General features: G+C 35.1%; 1 protein-coding gene across 1 annotated transcript; it reads right to left on the reverse strand.

Moving 5' to 3' along the window:
* Nucleotides 1–4,157: 4,157 nt before the first annotated feature.
* On the reverse strand, nucleotides 4,158–23,469 carry LOC130748274 (gibberellin 2-beta-dioxygenase 8-like). Its single transcript, XM_057601457.1, has 4 exons — nucleotides 23,359–23,469; nucleotides 21,937–22,397; nucleotides 6,112–6,433; nucleotides 4,158–4,532 (listed from the first exon to the last, which is right to left on the reverse strand). Exons 2-4 carry the CDS (start codon nucleotides 22,371–22,373, stop codon nucleotides 4,302–4,304), a joined length of 990 nt encoding a protein of 329 aa, XP_057457440.1. The 5' UTR covers nucleotides 22,374–22,397; nucleotides 23,359–23,469; the 3' UTR covers nucleotides 4,158–4,301.
* Nucleotides 23,470–23,635: the final 166 nt, after the last annotated feature.

The following is a 23,635-nucleotide window of genomic DNA, read 5'->3' on the forward strand; positions in this document are numbered from 1 at the left end:
TCTTCTAGTATCCCGACGGTGACGGTGGGCACCAGGTTAGGTATTTACAAGACACTTTAACTCTCAAGTTAGAAAGACTGAGAAAAAGATAGGGCATAGAGAGAGAGAGAGAGAGAGAGAAAGTTAGGATTATGTTATAAAGAGTGTTTACATAAGCGATGCCTCTCTTTTATGTATATATATGTAGGGTTGTCGTAAACTTGAAAAGAATAAGTTAAGATATTATCTTGTAATAGATATATCAAATAATAATAGATATTACCTAAATTAATAATTCTTATTCCATTTGTTGTCAATGACCTATTTTTATTGGGTCAATGGATTGAGCCTATAATATTTTCCACAACAACAATATTTACCACCAGGGGCGGAGCCAGAAATTTTATGAGGGGGTGCTAAGATCTAAAGTAATATGAAATATAAGAAAATTCCATTTTTTATCACATAATACAATATATCAAGGGAACTGGGTAGTGTCAAGCCAACAAATAATTTCGTTCGAGCAGTAAAACTCAATTCGTCTTCTCGTAAACTATTGAATAACCATCATTTGAGCTTCCCCTCTGGTAGCTTCTAGCACTTATAGCAAGAGATGAATAAAACCAATGAGCACCCAACCAAGTCTAAAGAAGGTTGTTCATTTCATTGCCCCTTTTTACTAGTAGAATAGAAAAATTGTACAATCATTTACTTTTGAAAAGAAGAATCTATAGACCAGAAAAAAAAAAATTAGGGCAGCAACGTACCAATTGAGGAAGATGAAACAAGATTTTGTTGATCAAGTTTTTGAAGCAACCAGAAAAAAAAAACCCTACGTTGAAGGCTTGAAAGTTGAAGCAGAGGCAAGATTGAAGTTAGCGCAAAGTTTTTTTTGTTTTTGCTTTCAAAAAAAGGACAGTACTCACTTTATCTGTACTCAATTCGTGTGAAAGAAGCTAAAAGTGATAATATATTAAAGCTTTGCAAAGGTCACACACAGTACAAAATAGAAAAGAGAGCGTGAGTTATGGGTGCTATCCACTTGAAAAAACATATGATATGAACTTCAAATTTTTTTTGTTAATAGAAAGTGAAAACTTCAGGGTGGCTACAGTAGGGAGAAACCCCCATTGTGCCTCCGCCCCTGTTTACCACATAGAACAAGATAGGAAACATAACATGAAGAAGTGTGGAGCTACGTACAAGAACTGGATAAAGTTAGTTTAGTTAAGAAAGATGGGTCACATGACCATTTTTACTTTCATTTTAATTTGAGATTTTAAATTTAATTTAACTACTAATAGTACATAATTGTTCTCATTTCTCACAATAACAAAAATTCTCCTATACAACTTTTCACGACAAAGGAACTGGAAGATGTGCTTTTTTTATGCACTTGGAAAAGGCTCCAAGGTTGGATGGGTTTCTTGCGCTTTTCTACCAGCGATACTGGAACATTGTGGGGGATGATGTGGCACATGTATGTCTGCAAGTTATGGACATATCTTTCCATGTATGGTAAATAAGACGATTGTTGTCTTGATTCCTAAGCTTAAGAAGCTTGTGCATGCAAGTCAGTTTAGGCCAATTAGCATGTGTAATGTTATTTTCAAAATTATAAATGAGATGATAGCTAATAGGTTAAAAGTTATTTTGCCTAATATTATATGTTACACTCAGTGATTTACAAACAATGCTCTCAAAGCCTTTGAGTGCTTTCACCACATGAAGGAAAAATTGTTGGTCGTAATGGCATGATAGGATTCAAACTGGATATGTCTAAGGCATATGACCATGTAGAGTGGCCTTTCTTATCTTGTGTGTTGCAACAGATGAGTTTCCCGGTCATTTGCCTTAAGCTTATTATGGATTGTGTTTTAACTGTTAGTTTATCTATTCAGCTGAATGAGAATCCCAAGCGCCCTTTTCTCCGAAACGGGGTTTACGCCAGAGAGATCCTTTGTCCCTTACTTGTTTATTATACGTGGGGAGGTTTTCTTTGCTCTTATTCAAAGAGATATTTCTACTTCTGCCTTGTCTAGTATTAGTATTGCGCGTAATGCACTGTTATTTCACATTTGTTATTAGCAGATGATAATATTGTGTTTGCTAAGGCGGAGGCCCAAGTGACAAAGAACATTTTGGGTATCCTGTCCTCCGATGAGAGAGCTTTTTATCAAGCTACAAACCTTGATAAGTCGATGTTTTCGGTTAGCCAAAATGTGCATGGTAATCGATTTTATGAGCTTAAACAATTATTGAGTGTAATGGTTGTAGAAATCTTTGACAAGTACTTGGATTTTCCTACAATCATTGGCAAGTTAAAGATGCATATTTTGAATTTTGTCAAGGAAAGTGTGTGGAAGAAGCATAAGGGTTGGAAGGAGAAATCCATTTCTCGAGAGGGGTGGGAGGTTTTTATCAAGGCGGCTGCACATGCTATTCACTCCTATGTGATGACATGCTTTCTTTTGTCGGATGGGCTTTGTGACCAATTCGAAGGTAAGGTTAGTCAATTTTATTGGGGTTGTGATGTGACCCGATGAAGCTTGCATTGGATTAAGTGGAGTAAACTGTGTCGCTTAAAGTGGGATGGGGCCTTGGGTTTAGGGATATCAAGGATTTCTTTCAGCCCTGGTGGTGAAGATTTGGTGGAGGAACTATTCTCATCCTGAATCCCTCCTTAGTAAGATTTAGAAGGCAGTCTACGTCCCCAAGGGTTACGTGGGGCGAAAAAAATCCATAGATCGAGTTATAGTTGGTCAAGTATTCTTGGTGCTGGTTGGATCTTTGAGAAAGGCGGAATGTGGAGAATCGGGAATGGTCATGGGTTTACGTTTGGAGTGATGTTTACCCTATGGGTCTCCAGCTTGTGGTAACCGTATGGTGGCTGTCAACTTTGGGGTGCAGCGAGTTTCTCGTCTAATTTCTTCTCTTCACGGGGGTTGGAATCGGTCCCTCCTTGATATGATTTCCCTTGGTGATGGTGGCTCAAATCCTTGCAATTCTGCTGCTCCCAAAAAGATGGGATGATATGTTGTTCTGGCCCGATGCACAAGATTGTGTTTACACATAAATGTTGGGATATTAGTTTATTTTGAGGACAAAGAGTGCCTCCATAATGTCCAAGTCGGTTGCTAGTTCTTTCCCACCTTCATTCTGAGCAAAGGTCGAGAGCTCACAAACATTACAATAGTGTTAAGAGGTTTTGTGGAGGAGTTGTATGAAGGCACTGCCAGTACTCGTGGCATTGCTCCGTCGAGGTTTGGGAGTGCCTTCAATATGTCCCATATAAAATTCGAAGGATGAGACGGTGTAGCATGTGCTCCGTTCTGGTGTGATTTGGTGTTGTAGCCTGCTTGTGGGATGCAATCTAGTGCTGTCACGTGAAAAGACATGCAGAGGTAGCAATAGTTCTCTACCCTCTCGGTGGCAGTGATCGTGGGACGGTTTCTACAAGCTGAACTTTGATTCAGCGATGGATCGTGATGGTGGTCCGTGGCTTGGGGGTGATTCGTGATGGTGGTTGGCTGGTGTTTGCAGCTGCTACGACGACGCAGATTCAGGTTCTTTCACCTGTTCATGGTGAAGCTCTAAGTCTTCGTTGGGCCATGGCTCTTGCTATTAATGATCTTGGGTTCTGGGCGGTGTGCTTTGAGACAGATTGTTTCCAATTGTTTGAGATGTGGCGGAAGACTGGTAGAGGTCGCTCTTAATTATTAGCTTTGGTTTAGGAGTCTCGTCCTTTGATTTCTCAGTTTGATTTTGTTGATTTTCTTTTGTTTTTCGTTGTGGAAATTGTATCACAAACTTTTTGGATATATTCTAATGCTTGTTCTTTTGGCGATGTTGTTTGGGTGAAAGATGTTCCACGAGTCTTATGTCATTTGTAAACGCGGATATTGTGCCCTCAGTGCCTTCTTTTGAAATACCTTTAAAAATAAACAATTTTCATATTTCAAAAAGACTCCAAAAGAGAAGAGTAAGACTTAATCCACTTACCAATTTTGAGTTTGAGGCAAATAAATAAATATAATAGTAACATTATTATAATAGTAACATTATAGGGTCGATCACCTCATATATAATATAATAGTAACATTATTTTTCATCTATTATAGGTCTTATAGACTTAATCCACTTACCAATTTTGAGTTTGAGGCTAATAAATAAATATATACATGATAATTCATAAATTTATAATGGATCAAGTAACTATGTGGGCATTCGGGGGCAGCTTTCATATTCTCCATTTAACCCGTTTTACAGAACTTAAATCTGTCAATTACTCAAACCTAAAATGTTCTTATATTTATATATATCTATAGAACAAATCTAGAGAGCCCAACTTTATCACCGGTTTGCTTGACATCTATTTGGTTCTGCTCTCTATACTCCCTTAAAGTAAATTTCCTGTACATAGTTGGTTTGATGTGGCTTTGTATTACTGCCTGCTCAGAGGGGCAATAGAAAAATGCTATAGAAAACCTCTCTACCCTTTCAGCAGCAACCACACGGTGTTTTATACTTTTATAAACATCATTGCTCAATGCCTGCAAGGACATAATTAGTCAACCAATGTAGGACAGATTCAAAAAATAATATGATTATAGAAATTGAAAGTAATGTACAGAGATTTAACTTTTTGTTTGGAGCTTAATGATTGTAAAAAAGAAATAGAAAAGAAAAGGTTTTGTGAAAACTTGAAGCAACGGATGCATGTTAGAAATAACGTTTTAATTATTTCAATACTAATTAGGCTATGGTTATATACCTTCGAACATGTTAATTCTATATTTTAATTTGGTCACTAGAGTATATATTTTCTGATCCAAGAGGTAAAGATTGATGTTTTGAGTCTCTGTCCAATAGTATTCTTTTCTCCATACACGTGTACATAGAAGGCAGAATCATGTGCTTAAGAGATCTCTAGACCTTCTATTCAGAGACCAATGCATGTTACTGTTTTATTTGTTTTTAGTGGACTACTATATGATGATATTTTCAAATTTCAAGCTTTTGGTCTCTTCCATACTATTCGGTTGGAGAAAAATTAAAGGGGAGTGACTTTTTTTAATTTATCTTATTTGGTTTAACTTTAAAGGTAGGGAGGGAGGAATGAAAGAAGCAAAAATCACTCAGAAGTCAATTTTGCATTCCCTTTAAAAATGGAGAGAATTAAAAGGGAAATAAAAAAAATACAATTCTTGAGTTTTAAAACATACTCTTTTAAAAGTTTATAAAAAAGTGGTTATTTGTTATTTCTCCTCAACTCTCTTCCAGTCTTCCCCTCTCCTTCTCTTAACATAAGAATTTAAATTACGCATTCCCCACTCCATTATAAAATCTCTCCTCTCACCTCCCTTTGATTCAGTAATTCTAAATCCTCATGGAAATTTTCATACTTACTAAATAAAAAAAGTATTAACTACTTTTATATTTTCAGCATATAAATGTATTAAATTTCATTTTGTTAACGGTCAAAGAAAAAAAAAATTATATATATATATATATATATATATATATAGATAGATATATCATGATTATGAGAAGCTTTTAAAAAAATGTTATGGGAATAAGGTTTTTATGTGAGAATGTTTGAATAAATCACGACGATTAGATTTAATCATGAAAATTAAAATTAAAACATTAACCCTGTTTGGAAGAGCTTATTTAAGCTTATCTGATAGCATAAGCGCGTATGTCACTGTTTGGGAGAGCATATGCAAACAACTTATGACCAACCATAAGCTGTTTTCAACTTATTTTCATAAGCTATTCATGATAGCTTATGAAAAAGAACTTATGCTTATATATAACTTATTTTCAATTTATTTCAATAAAAATTTTAAAATAGCTTATGTCGTAAGCGCTTATGGTCATAAGTGCTTAATTTATAAGTTGTTTTCCAAGAAGGACCAGTCATGTGACTTTTTAAAAATGTCACATAACATTTTTAAGTAATCATGGGACTATGACTATTAAATTGTTTTAATTTTGATGATTCATGATTAGATCTAACAGTCGTGATTTATTTTCATATTCTCACATAAAAATCATCATTCTTATAAAAATATATATCCCAAAGAATATATGCACTAGAAATACCATTTTCAATTAAAAGAATCCCACCTGAAATAAGTCGCCAACGTTAACAACTAGAGCTCGTGGATTAGGCTTGACACCAATCCATTTTCCATCTTTTAGCAATTGCAATCCCCCAACATGATCCTGATAAACAATGGTAAGGAAACTAGTGTCATTGTGAGGCAATAAACCGTACACGTTTGAAGATATTGGGCATGGAGGATATCTGTTCAGTCGAATGTAAGAGCTTTTTGGCAAGCAATTCTGTGGAAAATAGCTGGATTTCACATTCACTTTGCAGGCTAGAATTTCAGCCAAGCTTTCCGCAAGTGGGGCCATTCTTGTTGCAAAAGCTTCAAGGCTTGATCTATAAATTAAAGAATATACCATTAATGAACGGTTATGATAAGTAGACCCTTAATTAAATAGTATAAGGAAAAAGTTGCATTGACAAGTGAAAAAGAGGTGGAAGTTGGAGAAAGTATAAAGAAAAGAAATAAAAGTATAAGATTTGGTAGGTGATGTGATTGAAAAAAAACAAAAGAGATAAAAATAAAATAGAGGCCAAAAAAGAATTGCAAAAATATTTAGTGTGAATAAATCATAGAGAAAAAGGATAACAGTTTAATTTCTATATGCACAGACGGTGTAAAGTTTTTTTACACAGTTAACCAATCAGATTTCAAAAATATGAGAAAATTTGTTTTTTTATTTAATTTCAATAATTGACACGACACATCCTTGCAATCTTATTGGTTGATGGTGTAAAAACTCATATACCAAATTTATTACCTCTTTATTTTTGTCTTCATTTCTACCTCTACATGCATCTCTACATTTCTTAATTGGCAATCCAACATTTGCCATTAATTAACCAAAGCTGATAAAAGTACCCTTTTAATGTTTCACTTTCCCACGCTAAAATGGGTGCGGACATCTCTAATATTAGAAGAGGAAAAAACAAAAACAAAAAAAAATTAACTGATATAAAATAATTTCATTGAAATAGAAAATATAAAAGATGAAATGTTTGCAAGGTGTTCAAACTACTTAGGTATTAAAGAGGCTTTGCTTCCAATGACTTATTTATAAAAGTTTTGTCCACTATTGAAAAAGAAAAATCTGGTTTATAAGAAAAAATAACTTCTCCACCATTTAATCTTAATATATATGAAACATATTATAAATAATATGTATTGAATATGAATTATAAAAATATGTTGATGAGTGGACCCAACCATGTATACAATAGAAAAAGAAAAAATATCTTCTCTCTAAATTAATTTTATAGGTTGTCTAAAAGATTTATGAGAAAATTTGGCTTAAATAACTCATCGTCCAATCGTTTTGAATACCGTTTGTCTTAATTTCTATATTTTATTTATTAATTTATATATAAAAAATCTTTTCAATCCATTGAGTTGTGAATTAGTAATCTACATAAGTCATTTAGACAACCTTAATCTAAGAACATAGCTATTATAAAAGATATGTACTGTTGTAGATATTATATGTGAACCATTTTTCAATACCGTTTGCCCATTAAAAAATAGGACTATTTCCAAATATCTAACGGTCAACGAAAAAGGAATTACACATATATACTTTCGTTATCCTGTTACTTAAAAAGGAAAAAAAGCTTATAACCATGTGCTGAAACTTTTGTTGCCTTAAATGATCATTCCGAATTAATGTACACGAATAATGCAAAAGTAGCAAGAAACACATAGGTCACTAGATATTACACCCGTGCGTTACATGGGTATACTTACAATATTTTTTAAAATTATATATAAACTATTATAATTAAATTAAATTAAAATTAAAATTGTTTTTCATTAAAAATATAGAAAATTTATGTTAAGAAATTTCAATAAATATAATTAGAGTTTTTTTGTCTGAAAATAATTAATAATACTCAAATCTAATTATTGATATTTTACTATAAGTATAAAAACAATTTATAAATTTATTTATAATTTTAATATTAAAAATTATTTAAATTATTTTGAAATATTTAAATTTAGGAAAAAAGGTTAAGTAATAAGTGTTAAATAATTATTTAAATTATTTTGAAATATTGAAATATTGTAACAAAAAATACCACAAAATAAGTTTTTTTCGTTGTTCTTTGGGTTAGTAATCTTAGGCTTTGGGGATGGTTACTATCTGACTTTGTCATTTTTTGATCCATTTGAGGAGAGTTGTGTATCTTGTTAATTCTCTCTCTTATAATGAATATATTTCTACTTTCTAAAAAATCATGAAATAAGTTCTAATATTATTTTTTATACTTTTAACCGGAAAAGTCAATATTTGTTGGGACGATATATAATTTGGTCCTATTACAAATATTATAAGTGACGATTTATAATTTGATCACTACTACAAGTAATATTAGTGACGATTTATGATTTAGTCACTACTACTAATAGTAGTAGTGACGATTTTTAAATTGGGTCACTACTATTAACACTATTAGTGACGACATAAAAAATGGTCACAAATAATAGATATTTAGTGACAAAATTAATGATCGTCACTTTAGTTTTGTCACTAAAACACATATTTCTTGTAGTGATTAATTTAAACTTTTGGAATTATAATAATTTATAACGTAAAATATTATCTAGTGAGTTTAAATTTATTCAACTTATTTGGTTTCTAAATGTTTCCTCACAAATGATTGCCATGAGACTCATCCTTTGAGACTCTACGATCACGTTAAGTGGATAGCTCTTCCACAACAAAAATTTATACAACTTTGGATATTATTATTTTTCTTTATTATGCTTCCTCGAGTAATTTACTCATGATATATTTTAATATTTTTTTCTATAATTCACATATATGTTATAGTTAATATTAAATACCTTTTAGCGGCATTTTTTAATTTTAAAATTTTTTATCTAAAATTATTTATTTAAAAATATTATTTCATTATTAAATAATTTTAACTTTTAACATTTGTCAAATGCAAAACTTAAGATAATTTCGGTTTTTTTTAAGTCAATTTTAAGTTGATGAATGTTGTTATTAATGTAAGAAGTTGAATAGTTTTTGACAATAATTTTTTTTCAGTTTTTAATATATTTTTTACAAAGAAAATTTATTGTTTCTTAATGCATTTTAATACAAATGTATGAGAGTTTTATGGTCTGATGGATTTAATGTATCCTGAAGTCTCATTCACGTATAAATAAAAATATTTTAATTTTAAAACTATTTTATTTAAATTATTTTTTAATAAATATTATTTTATCATTGATTTTTTTTGTTGAAAGTATTTTATATTATAATTTAGTTTTTAATATTTTAGAAATGTAAAACTCAAGCAAGTATGAAGTTTTTTAATGTTATTATTTAATGTAAGTAGTTGAATAGTTTTTGATAATATGATTTTTTTAATTTTTAATTTTATTGTTTAATATATTTATTATAAAGAAAATTTATTATTTAATACTATGCTTTTTGCAACACTTGTGTTTTGCTTATATATTTAATGTAAAACTCAAGTGTGCTTTACATATATAATCGATGCTTTACTCAATCATTCTTTGATTAGATTGATTTTAAAAATATGCATGTCCACCGAACAAATTTATTTAAATTATACATTTATAATTTATTTTTTAAATTTAGGTGGGAGCATGGTGCCGCAATTCAAATCATGAAGAAAAGTTGTAGGTCTAGAGAACTCTTACAAAAAAAAAGTATATTTACCTCAATGTAGGAAAGCAAGAATACTGATTTGGGTTCGAACCTATTATCTGGATGGTATGATACACTCATGCTCCACTAGGCGAAGGTCACACGTCCAGCTCTAGTTTTTGCTCTGTTCCTGTGTTTTTTGTTTTGTTTTGGTTTTGGGTCTTGACCCTTTTATTTGCTCTCTCTTTTTTTTCTGATAAGGTATTTGCACTTTTTTTGGGCTGGAATACCCCTAGTATTCTTATCTATTCAATTTTGGCTTACAAAAAAAAAGCATTTACAATATGTTTTAAAGAGTTTTTTTAATAAATACTTATAAGTATATGACAAAAAATAAATTATTGAAGAAAATGATGTTAATTAGATAGAAAATGGTAATAAGCAGTTATATGCAAATTAAATTAATACTAATTCATCTCAATAACTTTAAATAAATCAAAATAATTATTTTTATCTTTTTGAAAAAGAAAAAAAAAACATAATGTGGTACTTTAAATATTCTTAACTTTATTAAGCATATATAGTTCAATATTCCTACAAAGTTATATTTATTTGATTTCCATAGTATCTTTTGGGTAATTTCTGTTTTGCATAAATTGGTCTAATTAAATTGACTAAATCTCTATATTTCAAATCAATGAAAATTATATAAGTAGATTTTATTTTTAACTAAAGTATAATTTAAAAATGTTGCATGAATCATTTTGTAACTAAAATAATATATAAGTGGATTTATCAAAATATTGCATGAATCATTTTAATTGCAGTATAATTTATAACTTGCATGAATCAATTTACAATTAAAATGATAATAAAAATTTTATTTTTTCAAATTATAAAGACACTCTCAGATAGTTTAGAATTATAAAAGTAAATACTTCTATAGTGAAAATGCCAAAAGATTAAATTTAGCTCTGGCTAAAAGATAATGTTCTTGAATTGAACACTCACAAGAAATGTAACTCTCAAAGTCCTAGCGAATCGAAAACATGGATGCAAGAATGAAACTATGTTATTAGAATAATGAGCCAAAAGATCTTTTACAATGACCCCCCAACCCCTATTTATAGAGGTATGGTGTGGTGGCTCGCCTCTCGCCGCTGCTCCTTAGTATGTTGTTCTACTTACTCAGGAGTCCCTGCCAAAATGTCTAAAATCGACCCCATCCATGTACTTCCTCTATTAACACAACCAACCAACTCTCCTTCAATACTTGGATACATAAAAGTTTCTTGGATCATACTCCTATTATTCCCTGGCTTCCTAGTACTCGCCAGCTTAGCTAACGCGTTTGCCCTCTGACTCTGCATTCTAGACACATATTCCATTGTTACCTCCAGCAAGCGACTCATCATATAACCTACACGCTCCAGATATTTGGCTAGGTGAGGCTCCTTCACCTGATAAACTACCAACTGAGAATATGTCCTATTATGCAGGCTCTCAATCCTTACCTCTATCGCCAGCTTTAACTAGCCTAAAACTCAAACCGTAGAGATTGTTCTAACGTCAAATCCTCAGGCCCTTCCAAAGTTATTCCCGCTCCACTTCTCTTTCCATAAGAGCCATCCAAAAACAAAGTCCATTGAGCATTTACCTTCTAGCCAGAATCCGGCGTCAACTCAATCTACAAAATCCACCAAAACATGTGCCCCTATCATGCCACGTTTGTCATATTGCAATCGATACCAGCCTTCCTGACAAATCCGGCTTATGTAACACCTGTCTCAGAGGAAAATCTATATGTATCTTCACTTGAAACCTTTGAAAGTACGGTCGCAAGCGCTTGGAGATCACCAAAACGACCAACGCTGCCTTTTTAATTTTCTGATACCTAACCTCCGCCCCCCTGCAAGGCATGACTAACAAAATACACTATCTTCCGCTCACCATCCAGCTCCTGCAATAGTACGGAACTTATCGCGTTGTCATTAACTGCAAAATACATGTGCAATGGAGCGCCTTGGACTGGCTTTGGTTATAATGGCGACACGAACAATAACTCCTTTAGGCGAGAAAAAGCCTCTTCACATCCGACAGTCCACTCAAACGTCACGTTTTTCTTGAGACACTTGAAAAATGGAGGCCCCTGTCTCCCGAATGCGGTAAAAATCTAGACAAAGCCGCTATGCGCCCCTGCATTCTTCAGCTCGAACGGCATCGTTCGATAGCAATAGTTTACCCTTGCGGTAATGAAAGTGGTTTTGTCTTCATCCGCCAGATGCATTCGAATCTGGTGATACCTAGAGTATGTGTCCATTAAGTTGAGTAGCTCATTACCCAAAGCCCCATCAACTAACTTGTCAATACTCGACAATGGGTATAAGTCCTTGGGACAAGCCTTGTTAAGATCTGCGTAGTCGGTGCACATTCGCCACTTTCCATTTTCCTTTTTGACCATCACTACCTACGCCAGCTAGGTGGGGTACTTTATTTCTCGGATGAATTGGGCCGCAAAAAGCTTATCCACTTCTTTTTGTACCACCTTATCTTTCTCATCACCCATACGCCTCCTCAATTGCGCATCGGTTTGACTCCCGAATTTAGAGCTAACTTATGACAATGAAATTGGGATCAATTCCTAGCACATCCTTAATATTCCAAGCAAACAAATCCAAGTTCCCACACAAAAGTTTTGTTAGCCTGTCTTCTTGTTCTTTGGACAACATCGTCCCAATCTTCGGAACCCTTTCCCCAAACTTCACCACCTTGGTTTCTTCGATAGGAGTGGGCCTATTTAGGCGCCCCTCGAGTCCCAGACTTCCATTGGCGCGTCAATCTCATAACACTTTTGGCTTGTCGCCGCATTTTTCCTCTCATATAAATCTAAACAGTTATTGTAGCATTCCCTTGCTCGCACGCTGGTCTACCACTATTTTACCAACCTTTCCATTATCCAACGAGTATTTAACCGCCAAATGTGTCGTTGAAATTACCGCACGCAAGCGATTTAATGTGTTCCTCCCAATGATCACATTATATAAAGCCACTACCTGCAACACCAAATGTCACACCCTTAAAACTTTGGCGTTCTCCTTCTCACAAAAAATGGTGTCCAAATCCAAAGAGTCAAGAATCCACACATGCTCGCCTGCAAAACCCACAAGGGTTCCAATATACAATGTCAAGTCCTTGTTCGTCAGCCCAGGCTTATCGAGCGCATCTCGATATATCATGTCAGTTGAACTACCCTGATCAAGAAGCACTCGCATGATATTAAAACTATTCATCCTCAACTGAACCACAATTGAGTCATCCTTGTGTGGCTTGATTCTGAAAAAATCTGCCTTCGTAATTGTAATGTTAGGATGATCAAATCCCAGGGCACTTCATGAACCGTATTCACAGCACGCACATGCTTTTTCTCACCGCATGCATCCCACCTCACCCTCCAAATCCCCTAACAATAGTGTTACATGTCCCCGCTGGCGGACCTAAGTCTTGAGCAAACATTGCTTTCGTGCACCCTTGCAGCTAACGTCTCCTTCTTCTGATCTCCTGTCGGAGCCTGTGGGTGATCACTCCTTTGAACATAGCGCCGCAAGTTCCCCTCCTTTATCAAATTCTCAACCTTCCGCTTCAAAGTGAAACAATCATCAGTATCATGGCCCTCCGTGCAATGGTACTAGCACCCCTTGGCGGGCGCTTGGAGTAACTCCGTCTCGTCAACCATATTCACAGCCTTGATCTCGCGGAAAATATCAGTTAAATTCGCATTCGATTCCGTTCCAAGCTCCCCCCGCCGGTGGGTGGATTATTGCTGCTGCCAAGGTTTTTGGCGCTCGTAAGTCTCACGCGGGGGATACAAAGCCTGCTTGTTCTGCTTCGCCTCATGTGGGGCCTTCTCTTCCTTACGTTTACTTTTCTCGCCCTCGATATGTTCCTTTGTTGACCGCTTATAGGACACACCTTCTCTCTCTCTCGTCACCCGCATACGCTTGAACGCATTATCCTCCTCATCCAGGATGTACATGTGGGCCCTTGCTTGAACCTCTGCTATGAAGCTTCCGGCTTAACTTGCTATTCAGAGACCCAAGGAGCAAACCATTTTTAAATGCCTGAGTGCAAGCATTAGGCATTGAATCCTTAACCTTCTCTGATGTTGCACTATATCACGCCACGTATTGCTTGAGAGTCTCGTCTTCTCGCTGGCGAATGTTGAACAGATCGTTCAACGTCACATTCTGGATTTTGTTCGCCGAAAACTGAATCAGAAACTTAGACGAGAAATCTCTAAAATTGGATATGGACCCTGGTGAGAGAGTAGTAAACTCCGACACTTCACGGCGTCCGAAGCAGCACTAATCACCATTTTGGTGTTGAAGTACAAAAGATGCTCCTTCGGATATGTATCACCACTGTAAGAGTCCAATACCAAAGTCTTCATGTTCTTAGGAATCTCCACAGTCTCAACTTCCGTAGAAAATGGGATAAATTGTGCAACCGTCTACGCTTCGCGCATGCCATCATCCTATTGCTCATATCGCATGAAATCAAGCTGAGCCTGCAAGTGCTCGTTCCTCCGATGTATGTCGCCAATATTTTGCATCATCAACGCCCAATCCATTTGTGTAACCATCAGAGGAGAAGGTGGTGGAGGAGGTGCATGTGGCGAATGCACTGGAGTTCGCAGAAGCGAAGAAGACGGCGGCGAGGAAGGCGGTGTAGGTGATGACGGTGGTGGTGGTGGCGGCGGATGCGGCGATCGATCTCGCTGCAGATCGCGACGATCCGCACCGTCCAACACCGGCTGCTAAAAACGTCGTGGAGGCAAGATGCGCCTCTATTCCGGTCAATCTCTACGTCGACGACGTCGAGTTTCCATCAACTGAATCTGAATGCTAACACAAAAACAATCGTACTACCAATCCACGTGATCTTGGAATCCAAAGTTTACCGTTCCCCACAGACGATGCCAAAATGTTCTTGAATTGAACACTCACAGGAAATGTAACCCCTAAAATCCTAAGGAATCGAACACATGGATGCAAGAATGGAAGTTTGTTATTAGAATAATGAGCCAAAATATTTTTTACAATGACCCCCCAACCCCTATTTATAGAGGTATGGCGGGCTATACATGCTGTCCTAGTGGGCCTATTAGGCCTTGATATCCTAAGCCCAACTCCCTTACAAGTAGCTAACTTTCGCCTGAAGCCAATACGCTAAGCAAAGTCCAGCTCCGCTCTGCTAACTGCCTCTAGGCGAGCACCTTGCGTTGGGTCCAATGTCCCTTGGGCGAGCGACCCTTGGATGTGAGATGCTCACCTAGTCCAGCTATTATAATTAGGTAGAAGTATACGATTATTCGTTTTTGAAAAAAAAAATAAAATTAATTTAATTTAATAAATAAATACATTATGAGAAACATCTCTCAATGTGATAGAGATAAAGTTGAAACCCAAACTAGCATATAAAAGAACACCCAACAAAGTTTGAATAGATAGAAACTAAATTAACAAAATATAATGAATTTTTAATTTCTTATAATGCTCAATAGATCTATTATTTAATTTATTATAGTTTTTTTATAGGCTAATGTTAGTGTTAGTAATGTTAGGAAATTAGTTTCTTCACCAGGATTTGAACCCTTACCCCTTCACCCTTCACCCTTCAATTCCTCCCAATAGTATGAGTAGAGTACACTCATTGTGCCTCCAATTGTATTGGGTTGGAGCTCCCTTATGCCTCCTATTAATTCAATTCAGCTTAAAAGTTTGAGTAGATCACACTTATCCCTCAAGATTTGTCCGAACAACACTTCGTCTTATATTTATTTAAAATTTACACTTAAACTCACTCTCTTTCAAGTTAACACCATTAATTTAAAAGATACTAAAAGAATATTCTCTTAAATAAAAATCTTTTCTTCGAGTGATAGCTCAAACAGTAAGAGCTAGGGGACATATGAGTTAGGTGTGGGAGGTCCTGAGATCAATTCCTGGACGACACAATTTATATTTTCGATGTATAAAAAAAACTAGCACAACGATTCTTAACCCAAATAAATCAAAAAAATATTTTAACGGTCAAGAGTGAAGTTGGTATCCCCCTACTCTATCATTGCACATATAGGCCCTTGGCTTTCCCTTTAGGATGCCAAACCAAGGTCTATGATCATATCCTATAGTGTAACGGTCACCGTCACTATTTTTTACTCAATAATGACAATAAATTATTATGAGTTTGAAGGTCCCCGTTGATGCGTTGTCGACCTTCGTTATTAAGTCGTCAACTAATGAAGTTGAAGTGACTTGTGGACGATCCTCTATGTTCGTACAGGCTCGTTACATTGATATTGGGCCAAAGATAACATGGTCTTGGTAGCTGCCCCATCATGGCCCATCATAGGCATTTAGGAGGGGCTGCGTGTTCAATGAACTCGCGTCAGGTATGGAGGATCATTCTCGTATTTATATAATTAAGATATCTTATTTTTCTGTTAATGTTTATTTCAATAGATGTTAAAAATATTTTTTCTTCAACTGAAAATAACTCATATTTGGTGTAAAATAATATTTGTTATTAGTGTTACCTACCCTAAATTTGTAATAATGAATTATTTATTGTTATAGTTAAACTATAAATGTTTTTAGTGTATATTTTTAATTTCCTCTCATTGTTATGTAATTTAAATAAATATAGAGACTCAGTGTGGACTATTGAAATTCAAGTTTAGAACTAATTATACCCCAAAAGTTAATTTAAATATTTTGACTATATTTTTAGTTAATGCAAATTTCTTATCACGCCTCTCACATTCAAGGCCTGACTTATATAGCGTGAAATTTGTAGAAATGGACATCTACAAGTGGCCTATGCTTTGATATTTATTACGAACCGATTATCCTAAAAGCTTAAGTTATTGGGTAAATACACAAGAGTATTTTTATGCAAGCCCATTGAGCTAATTGGTTTTATCCAACACACTACGTACATAATTAAGATCTAATTGGGCTTGAAGCTTAAATAATATACAAGCTCACCTGTCATATGCATAAATATATTTTTTATTAGAAAAATTGGAGCAGCAAAATTTGAGCTTTAGAATCATTGGGACTATGATACCATATCAAAAATTTAGAGGTGAGAGTGTCTTTCCTATTTATAAGGACTATTTTCATCTTATCTTTAATCAATGTGACATTTCTCAACACAACAAATTATTTATTTTCTTTATATATATATTTATTTTCTTTATCCTCAATGGTCTTTGGAAAAGGGGGCACGCGCTGTATCTACTGATGGTCTGAGACCAAGCTTCTACACAATTAATGCTGTGGTTTATGTTGTTCAGATTGTTTTGTGGTTGATATTATGGTGGAAACCCATCAGTGTGCTGGTCATCTTGTCTAAGATGTTCTTTGCAGGGGTCTCTTTGTTTGCAGCCCTTGGCTTTCTTCTCTATGGTGGGAGATTATTCTTGATGCTTCACGTTATGCCTTTTGGGCTAAAGAACGCCCCATCAATCATCATCTTCCGTCAATACCTTGTCCATCAACCCTTTGACCAATGAACAAGACCTTCTCTTCAGGGCCATTAATTCTATCCCTGATCTTGAGGAAAAGAAAATCTATTTGGAACGCCTCAGGTCTACTCTTGAAGATAGGCCTCCCAAAAGTCCTATAACCACCAATAAATTCAATCTTAGAGATACTTTCAAGCGTCTTGAGAAATCTACGGTCAAACCCGTCACTATTCAAGACCTTCAATCTGAAGTCAATTCCCTCAAGACTGAGGTTAAAAGTCTCAAACAAATCCAAAATAGTCAGCAGCTTATCTTAGAAAAACTGACTAGAAATTATGAGGAAGATGATTCTTCTGTACCTGATTCCAATCCTGCTCCTAACAACAATTGCGAAGACTTTCTGGAGAATATTAACCAGGTCACCATTCAGAAATTCTTCATCCATGTCAAAATCCTCATAGGAGATTTTATTCTCGAAATCCCTGCCCTCTTTGACACAGGGGCAGATTCCAGTTGTATCTCGGAGGGACTCATTCCCACCAGATATTTTGAGAAAACCACTGAGAAGCTCAGCGCTGCTGAAGGATCTAGACTAAAGATCAAGTATAAAATCCCCTCAGCTATCATAAAAAATGGTAGTCTTGAAATCGAAACTCCATTTCTGTTAGTCAGAAATTTGAGTCAAAAAATCATTATAGGGACCCCTTTCATTAAGAAGCTCTTCCCCTATAATACTGACGAAAACGGCATCACTGTTCAGCATCTTGGACAGCCTATCTTGTTCAAATTCTCTGAACCTCCCATAGATAAGACTTTGAACGTCATATCCTACAAGGAGAAGCAGATCAACTTCCTCAGGGAAGAAATCTCTTACAGAACCATTGAGGATCAATTGCAACAACCTTCTGTTAAATCAAGGATTGAGAATATTTTGGAAAATATTCAATCCAGCATCTGTTCTGATCTACCCAACGCTTTTTGGGAAAGAAGGAGCCATATGGTGGAACTTCCTTATGAAAAAGATTTTTCAGACAAACAGATTCCAACCAAGGCTAGGCCTATTCAAATGAATGAAGAACTTCTTCATTTCTGCCAAAAGGAAATCAATGATCTCCTTGAAAAGAAACTTATTCGCAGGAGTAAGAGCCCTTGGTCCTGTGCAGCCTTCTATGTCAACAAACAAGCTGAGATAGAACGGGGAACCCCTAGGCTGGTTATTAACTACAAACCTCTCAATCAAGCCCTTTGTTGGATTAGATATCCTATCCCCAACAAGAAAGATCTCTTAGCCAGACTGCATGATGCTAAGGTCTTTTCAAAATTCGACATGAAATCTGGATTCTGGCAAATCCAATTGCAAGAGAAGGATAGGTATAAAACTGCTTTTACTGTTCCTTTTGGGCAGTATGAGTGGAACGTTATGCCTTTTGGGCTAAAGAACGCCCCATCTGAATTCCAAAGGATTATGAACGAAATCTTCAATCCTTATTCCAAATTCACTATTGTCTACATTGACGATGTTCTAATCTTTTCCCAAACTTTAGATCAACATTTCAAACATCTCAATACGTTCATCTCTGTAATCAAAAGGAATGGCTTGGCTGTATCCAAGACAAAGGTCAGTTTGTTCCAAACCAAAATCAGATTTCTTGGTCACAACATCCACCAAGGAACCATCATTCCTATCAATAGAGCCATCGAGTTCACGGATAAATTCCCTGATCAAATCATTGACAAAACCCAACTACAAAGATTCCTGGGTTGTCTCAATTATGTTGCGGACTTCTGTCCTCAACTCAGTACCATAATCAAACCCCTTCATGATAGACTCAAGAAGGATCCTCCACCTTGGTCCGATATTCATACCAATGTGGTCAAACAAATCAAACTTCGTGTCAAGAATCTCCCTTGTCTTTATCTCCCTAATCCTCAAGCTTTCAAAATTATTGAAACTGATGCCTCTGATATTGGCTTTGGTGGTATTTTGAAACAAAAGGTTTTTGACAAGGAACAAATTATTGCTTTTACTTCAAAACATTGGAATCCTGCTCAACAGAATTATTCTACTGTCAAAAAAGAAGTTTTAGCAATCGTTTTATCTATTTCAAAATTTCAATCTGATTTGATTAATCAAAAATTCTTAGTCCGTGTAGACTGCAAATCTGCGAAAGAAATCTTACAAAAAGATGTCAAAAACTTAGCTTCAAAACATATCTTTGCCAGATGGCAAGCTATTTTAAGCGTTTTTGACTTCGATATTGAATATATAAAAGGATCTAACAATTCTCTCCCTGATTTCCTCACTCGTGAATATTTGCAGGGAAGATCATAAGATGTCCTCCAGAGGAGGATCCTCCTCCTCCCGAGGAAGAGGAAGAAACAAAGAAAAGAGCAAAGGTATTATAATCTCTGACTCTTTAATCTTATCTGGGCCCACTGCCCATCAATCTGGACCCACTGTCCAAAAATCTGAGCCCACTGCTCAAAACCAATCTTCACAACCAAAACAAACCAAAGCTGATTATGCTTTATCAATTCCAACTCTCCTTGCCTTCAAACAAGCAGGCCTGGATAATGTTCCTCAGGGACTCATCAATTTACCAAATAAATCTTGGGCCAGCATCGCTGATAAAGATGATGACCTAGATCTCCAATCCCTCCAATCTTTTATTGAAAGAACAAAAAGCTTAGCAACTCATGATGGAAAGAAACCAGTTGTTGTTGCCCAATCTAGCCCAGTTACCCAATCTAACCCAAAATCGGAATATTTGACCAAAACTATCTCCAAATTCCAAACCTTGATTGAACCAGAATGGTGGGACCATTCAGGAGGGAACCTCGCCAATAAAATTGGTACTAAACTTTTCCCTGGTTATCTTGATCCAATCCACCCAAACAAAACCCAGAGATTCTATGAGTTTATCTTGGTTGATACAAACAGTGTGGATATTAAGCATTTTAGGGATAAAAATGACAACTCCCTAATTACCCACTCCACACTCCAAATTCTCCGTGTCCTTCGTCCCACTGACTTTGGACCCAATCCAAACACCTACAGAAAATTTTCCCAGAATTTTGACCCTATAGGTTTTAATTATTGGGATTACATCAAAGCTTGGGAATTTACAATCCTTGGCCTGCAAAACCAAAATTTCAAGCATTCTTGGCTCATTTACTTCAAATGGACCAACAAATATTCCTTTCCAATTTGGTTCCATTCTTGGTGGAGCTTCTTTGGTCCAACTACTGAAATCTTTCCCCCTGAAGTTCTGGAGGGATACAATCTTTTCCTGAAACATTGGGACAAAGAGTTTAACAATTATCCTGATTGTTTAAACTTTTATACAATCTTTTCCCTTTCTTGGGTATTCTCTTGGAGGTACGGTCTTAAAGCCAAACCCCAACCAATTCTCAACAAACATGCCCTTATCAAGTGGTGGAAGGCTTTTGATGCTTCCAAAGCTCACAAGGATAAAGTAATTCAATGGTTCAAAAACAACCAGAAATATCTCAAGCATGCAAGTCCGCAAACCAGCCTCTTGCTAAATCAAAAGGCCCACATCACAGCGGCCATATATATATATATATATATATATATATATATATATATATAGGTAAAGGTTTGTTGTTAATTGTTAGTAAATTAGTTCTTTTCCCAGGGTTTGAACCTTGATCCTTCGCCTTGCAAATCTCTTCGTTTCACTTAGTTCCAAGTGAACTACCATTCCCCTCTCTATTTTTATATATCTAACAATCAATACTTATCACATCTACTTTTTCTCATTTTCTTTTTTTACTTCTCTTTTGATTTGGAATGTATACACCTTGATCATGCATATGTATGCCCATCTTTATACTCATTCTCATTCATTCCAATTTCACATTTTTTTCATCTTAATTTTCTATTTTTTATCCCATCATTTATATCTCTTATTTCTCTCTTTATTTCTTAATCTCTCTAAGTGAAGGTAAAAATAAGGGATGGAAATTGTGAGTTAAAACATATGTTATCAGTTACAAAAAAAAGGAATAAAATGAAGAAGCTGCAAATACAATGCCCATGTCAGCTTAGTGTTTAATTAGTGTGTTTAGATTTTCCATTAGTAAGGATGAAAAGCAATTTCAAATAGAAATTCATGTCTCACAAGGATAGGAATGAAAGCACTATAAAATGTAACTGAAATCCCAACACTACTTAACCAAAAAGTAATAATAGGCTCATGCACACTATTTTTTCTCTCATCTCATTTAATTTTCACTTATTTACTCTTTTTATCTCACTCATTTTTTACGATCACACCTTATCATATATCTTATTTCTGTCTCTTCCCTTTCTTTCTATCTCCACCATATAGAGGTTGGAAAAAAAAACATTTTTACTTTACCAAATACTGTAATTAATTATTCAAGCAATAATAAGGTAACCTTTCATTTATTGTCCTTCACTCCTAATTTTGGTAATTCATTCATAATAATTATTTTCATTTATTTCTTCCTGACTCCTTTTTTCTTTTAGTTTTTCGTCATATTACTAAATTCTCTCTTTTCTTTTCAAAATTTCAAGACTTTCTCATAGGTCCTTTAAACAACCCTAAATGAAATTGAAGCGGTGAATGATTCATTCCTTTTTTGGAAAGAGCGTGATTGGATAAAAGGGGATAAAAGAAAAATGAAGATTCTTAATTAATTACCTTAGACTCATATGTTGGTCCATTCTGGATATATCTGTCAGAGGAAAATGAAAGGCTTCTGACCACGAAAGTTGCCTCAGATTGGTAGCGGATGGGTTCCCCCACCTGTAAGTTTTGGCTGATAAACCAAAGACAGATTCTGAACACTTGTTCACAAAAGGCTGATAGAACACTTTCCTTTGCTCATATTGCATGCTCTCTAGAAGCTCTTGTGAAATCCCATGATTAACCCCTTGAAAGAAACCCCAATGACTAGCAGCTTCACTGATTTCTCTCATGCACTCATCTCTCTCTGGATGTTCAAGTGCTAACCGGCTGAGATCAATCAAAGGTAGCTCACATGTCTCCACCACAGAGACGGAATCATTTTTTGAGTCCCCAATGTGTTTTTGCACAAGGGTCTTGTAGGTCTCCATGAATGGAGGTTCATAATCCATTACAGAGACTAAGTCTAAGAGGTTCTGGTTTTGTTTTATTTGCAAAAAGGAAAAAGAAATTACATCAGTGATCATAAACGTCGAACAGATCAATCTCGCGGCACGAACTATATATAGCCAAGAAAAACAATTTTGCAGGCTAGCCAAAAGTTAGCTATATGAAATTATATGAAAATAAATCAATTGTTTGGTTTTCAAATATTGTACAAATTCAGCTTTTCCATGATATGCAGATGCCAACTAGTTGAAATGAGTAGTGATTGTCCATTAAACAAACATTATCCAAGCCATTAAAATGATTACTAATCTAACTTGGTATTATTGTATTTGTGTGAGAGCCAATGAAGTTATATAATTTCTTTACCAGTAATTTGTGAAGCAGATGCTTAAACCGCTGTGGCGGTAGCAGGAATCTAAAATTAGGGGCCCAAGATCAAAGAGAGGTCAAGAACTCAAGATCATAGAATATGTTTAAAAAAAATCAAAGAATATGGTATGTCTACAATAGTTTCTATAGCTGAAATACATAACCGCCATAGAGGGGAAGAAAGAATGAAAGTGAACCAGTTTGCTGTGTACCTATCTTTCTAAAACTTAAATCTGGCACAATTTGGAAAAGCCTCTTGCTTAATCAAGCGATCAGTGTAATTTTGAAAGAAATGATGATCAAAATCCCAGACTCTATGGTGTATATATATATATAGTACGAACCAAAAATAAACAATGACGAGGTGATTTCAAAGGTTCATAAAGAAGATTTAGGTTCTAAACTAAACAAGAATAGAAAATTCCCCAGAATATTTAGGGCTATAGTTACTGATGTTGCCCTAATTTTTACAGACATGCCAAACCAATTAACATGTGGAATTTCCCAGTATTTTCAATTGATCTCGATCAATTAAATGATTCAACCGATCTAGCATGAAAGGCTTCATATAATTAATAATAAAAAGAAGAAATATGATCCAATATAATATATATTTACCTGTGCTTCTATTTGAAATGATCGATGATTCTGGTGTCAACCAATGAACTTCATAGCTTTCGGATATCTAAGGAGAAGATGGGGAAAAGAAAAGTACAGTGATAGAAAGGGATCTGCCGTAGCTATATATACAAGGACTTCAATTATTCTTATTTAATGCTACAAAAGATTTGCACTATTCCTAGCCGATTTAGGAACAGAAGAAAATGAAATTTAAGAAATGGGTTGAGTGGGGCTAATATTAAGCAGATAAATCTACTGATCATTTTTAACCAAC

This window comes from Lotus japonicus, chromosome 3 (genome assembly GCF_012489685.1).
Source record: "Lotus japonicus ecotype B-129 chromosome 3, LjGifu_v1.2".
Taxonomy (NCBI): domain Eukaryota; kingdom Viridiplantae; phylum Streptophyta; class Magnoliopsida; order Fabales; family Fabaceae; genus Lotus; species Lotus japonicus.

Coding starts and splice junctions, on each gene's coding strand:
- LOC130748274 (XM_057601457.1), bottom strand. CDS start 22,373: ATGGATTATGAACCTCCATTCATGGAGACCTACAAGACCCTTGTGCAA. Junction 6,434..21,936: donor GACCAACATATGAGTCTAAG/GTAATTAATTAA, acceptor TTTAATTTATAG/ATCAAGCCTTGAAGCTTTTG. Junction 4,533..6,111: donor ACGTTGGCGACTTATTTCAG/GTGGGATTCTTT, acceptor ATGTCCTTGCAG/GCATTGAGCAATGATGTTTA.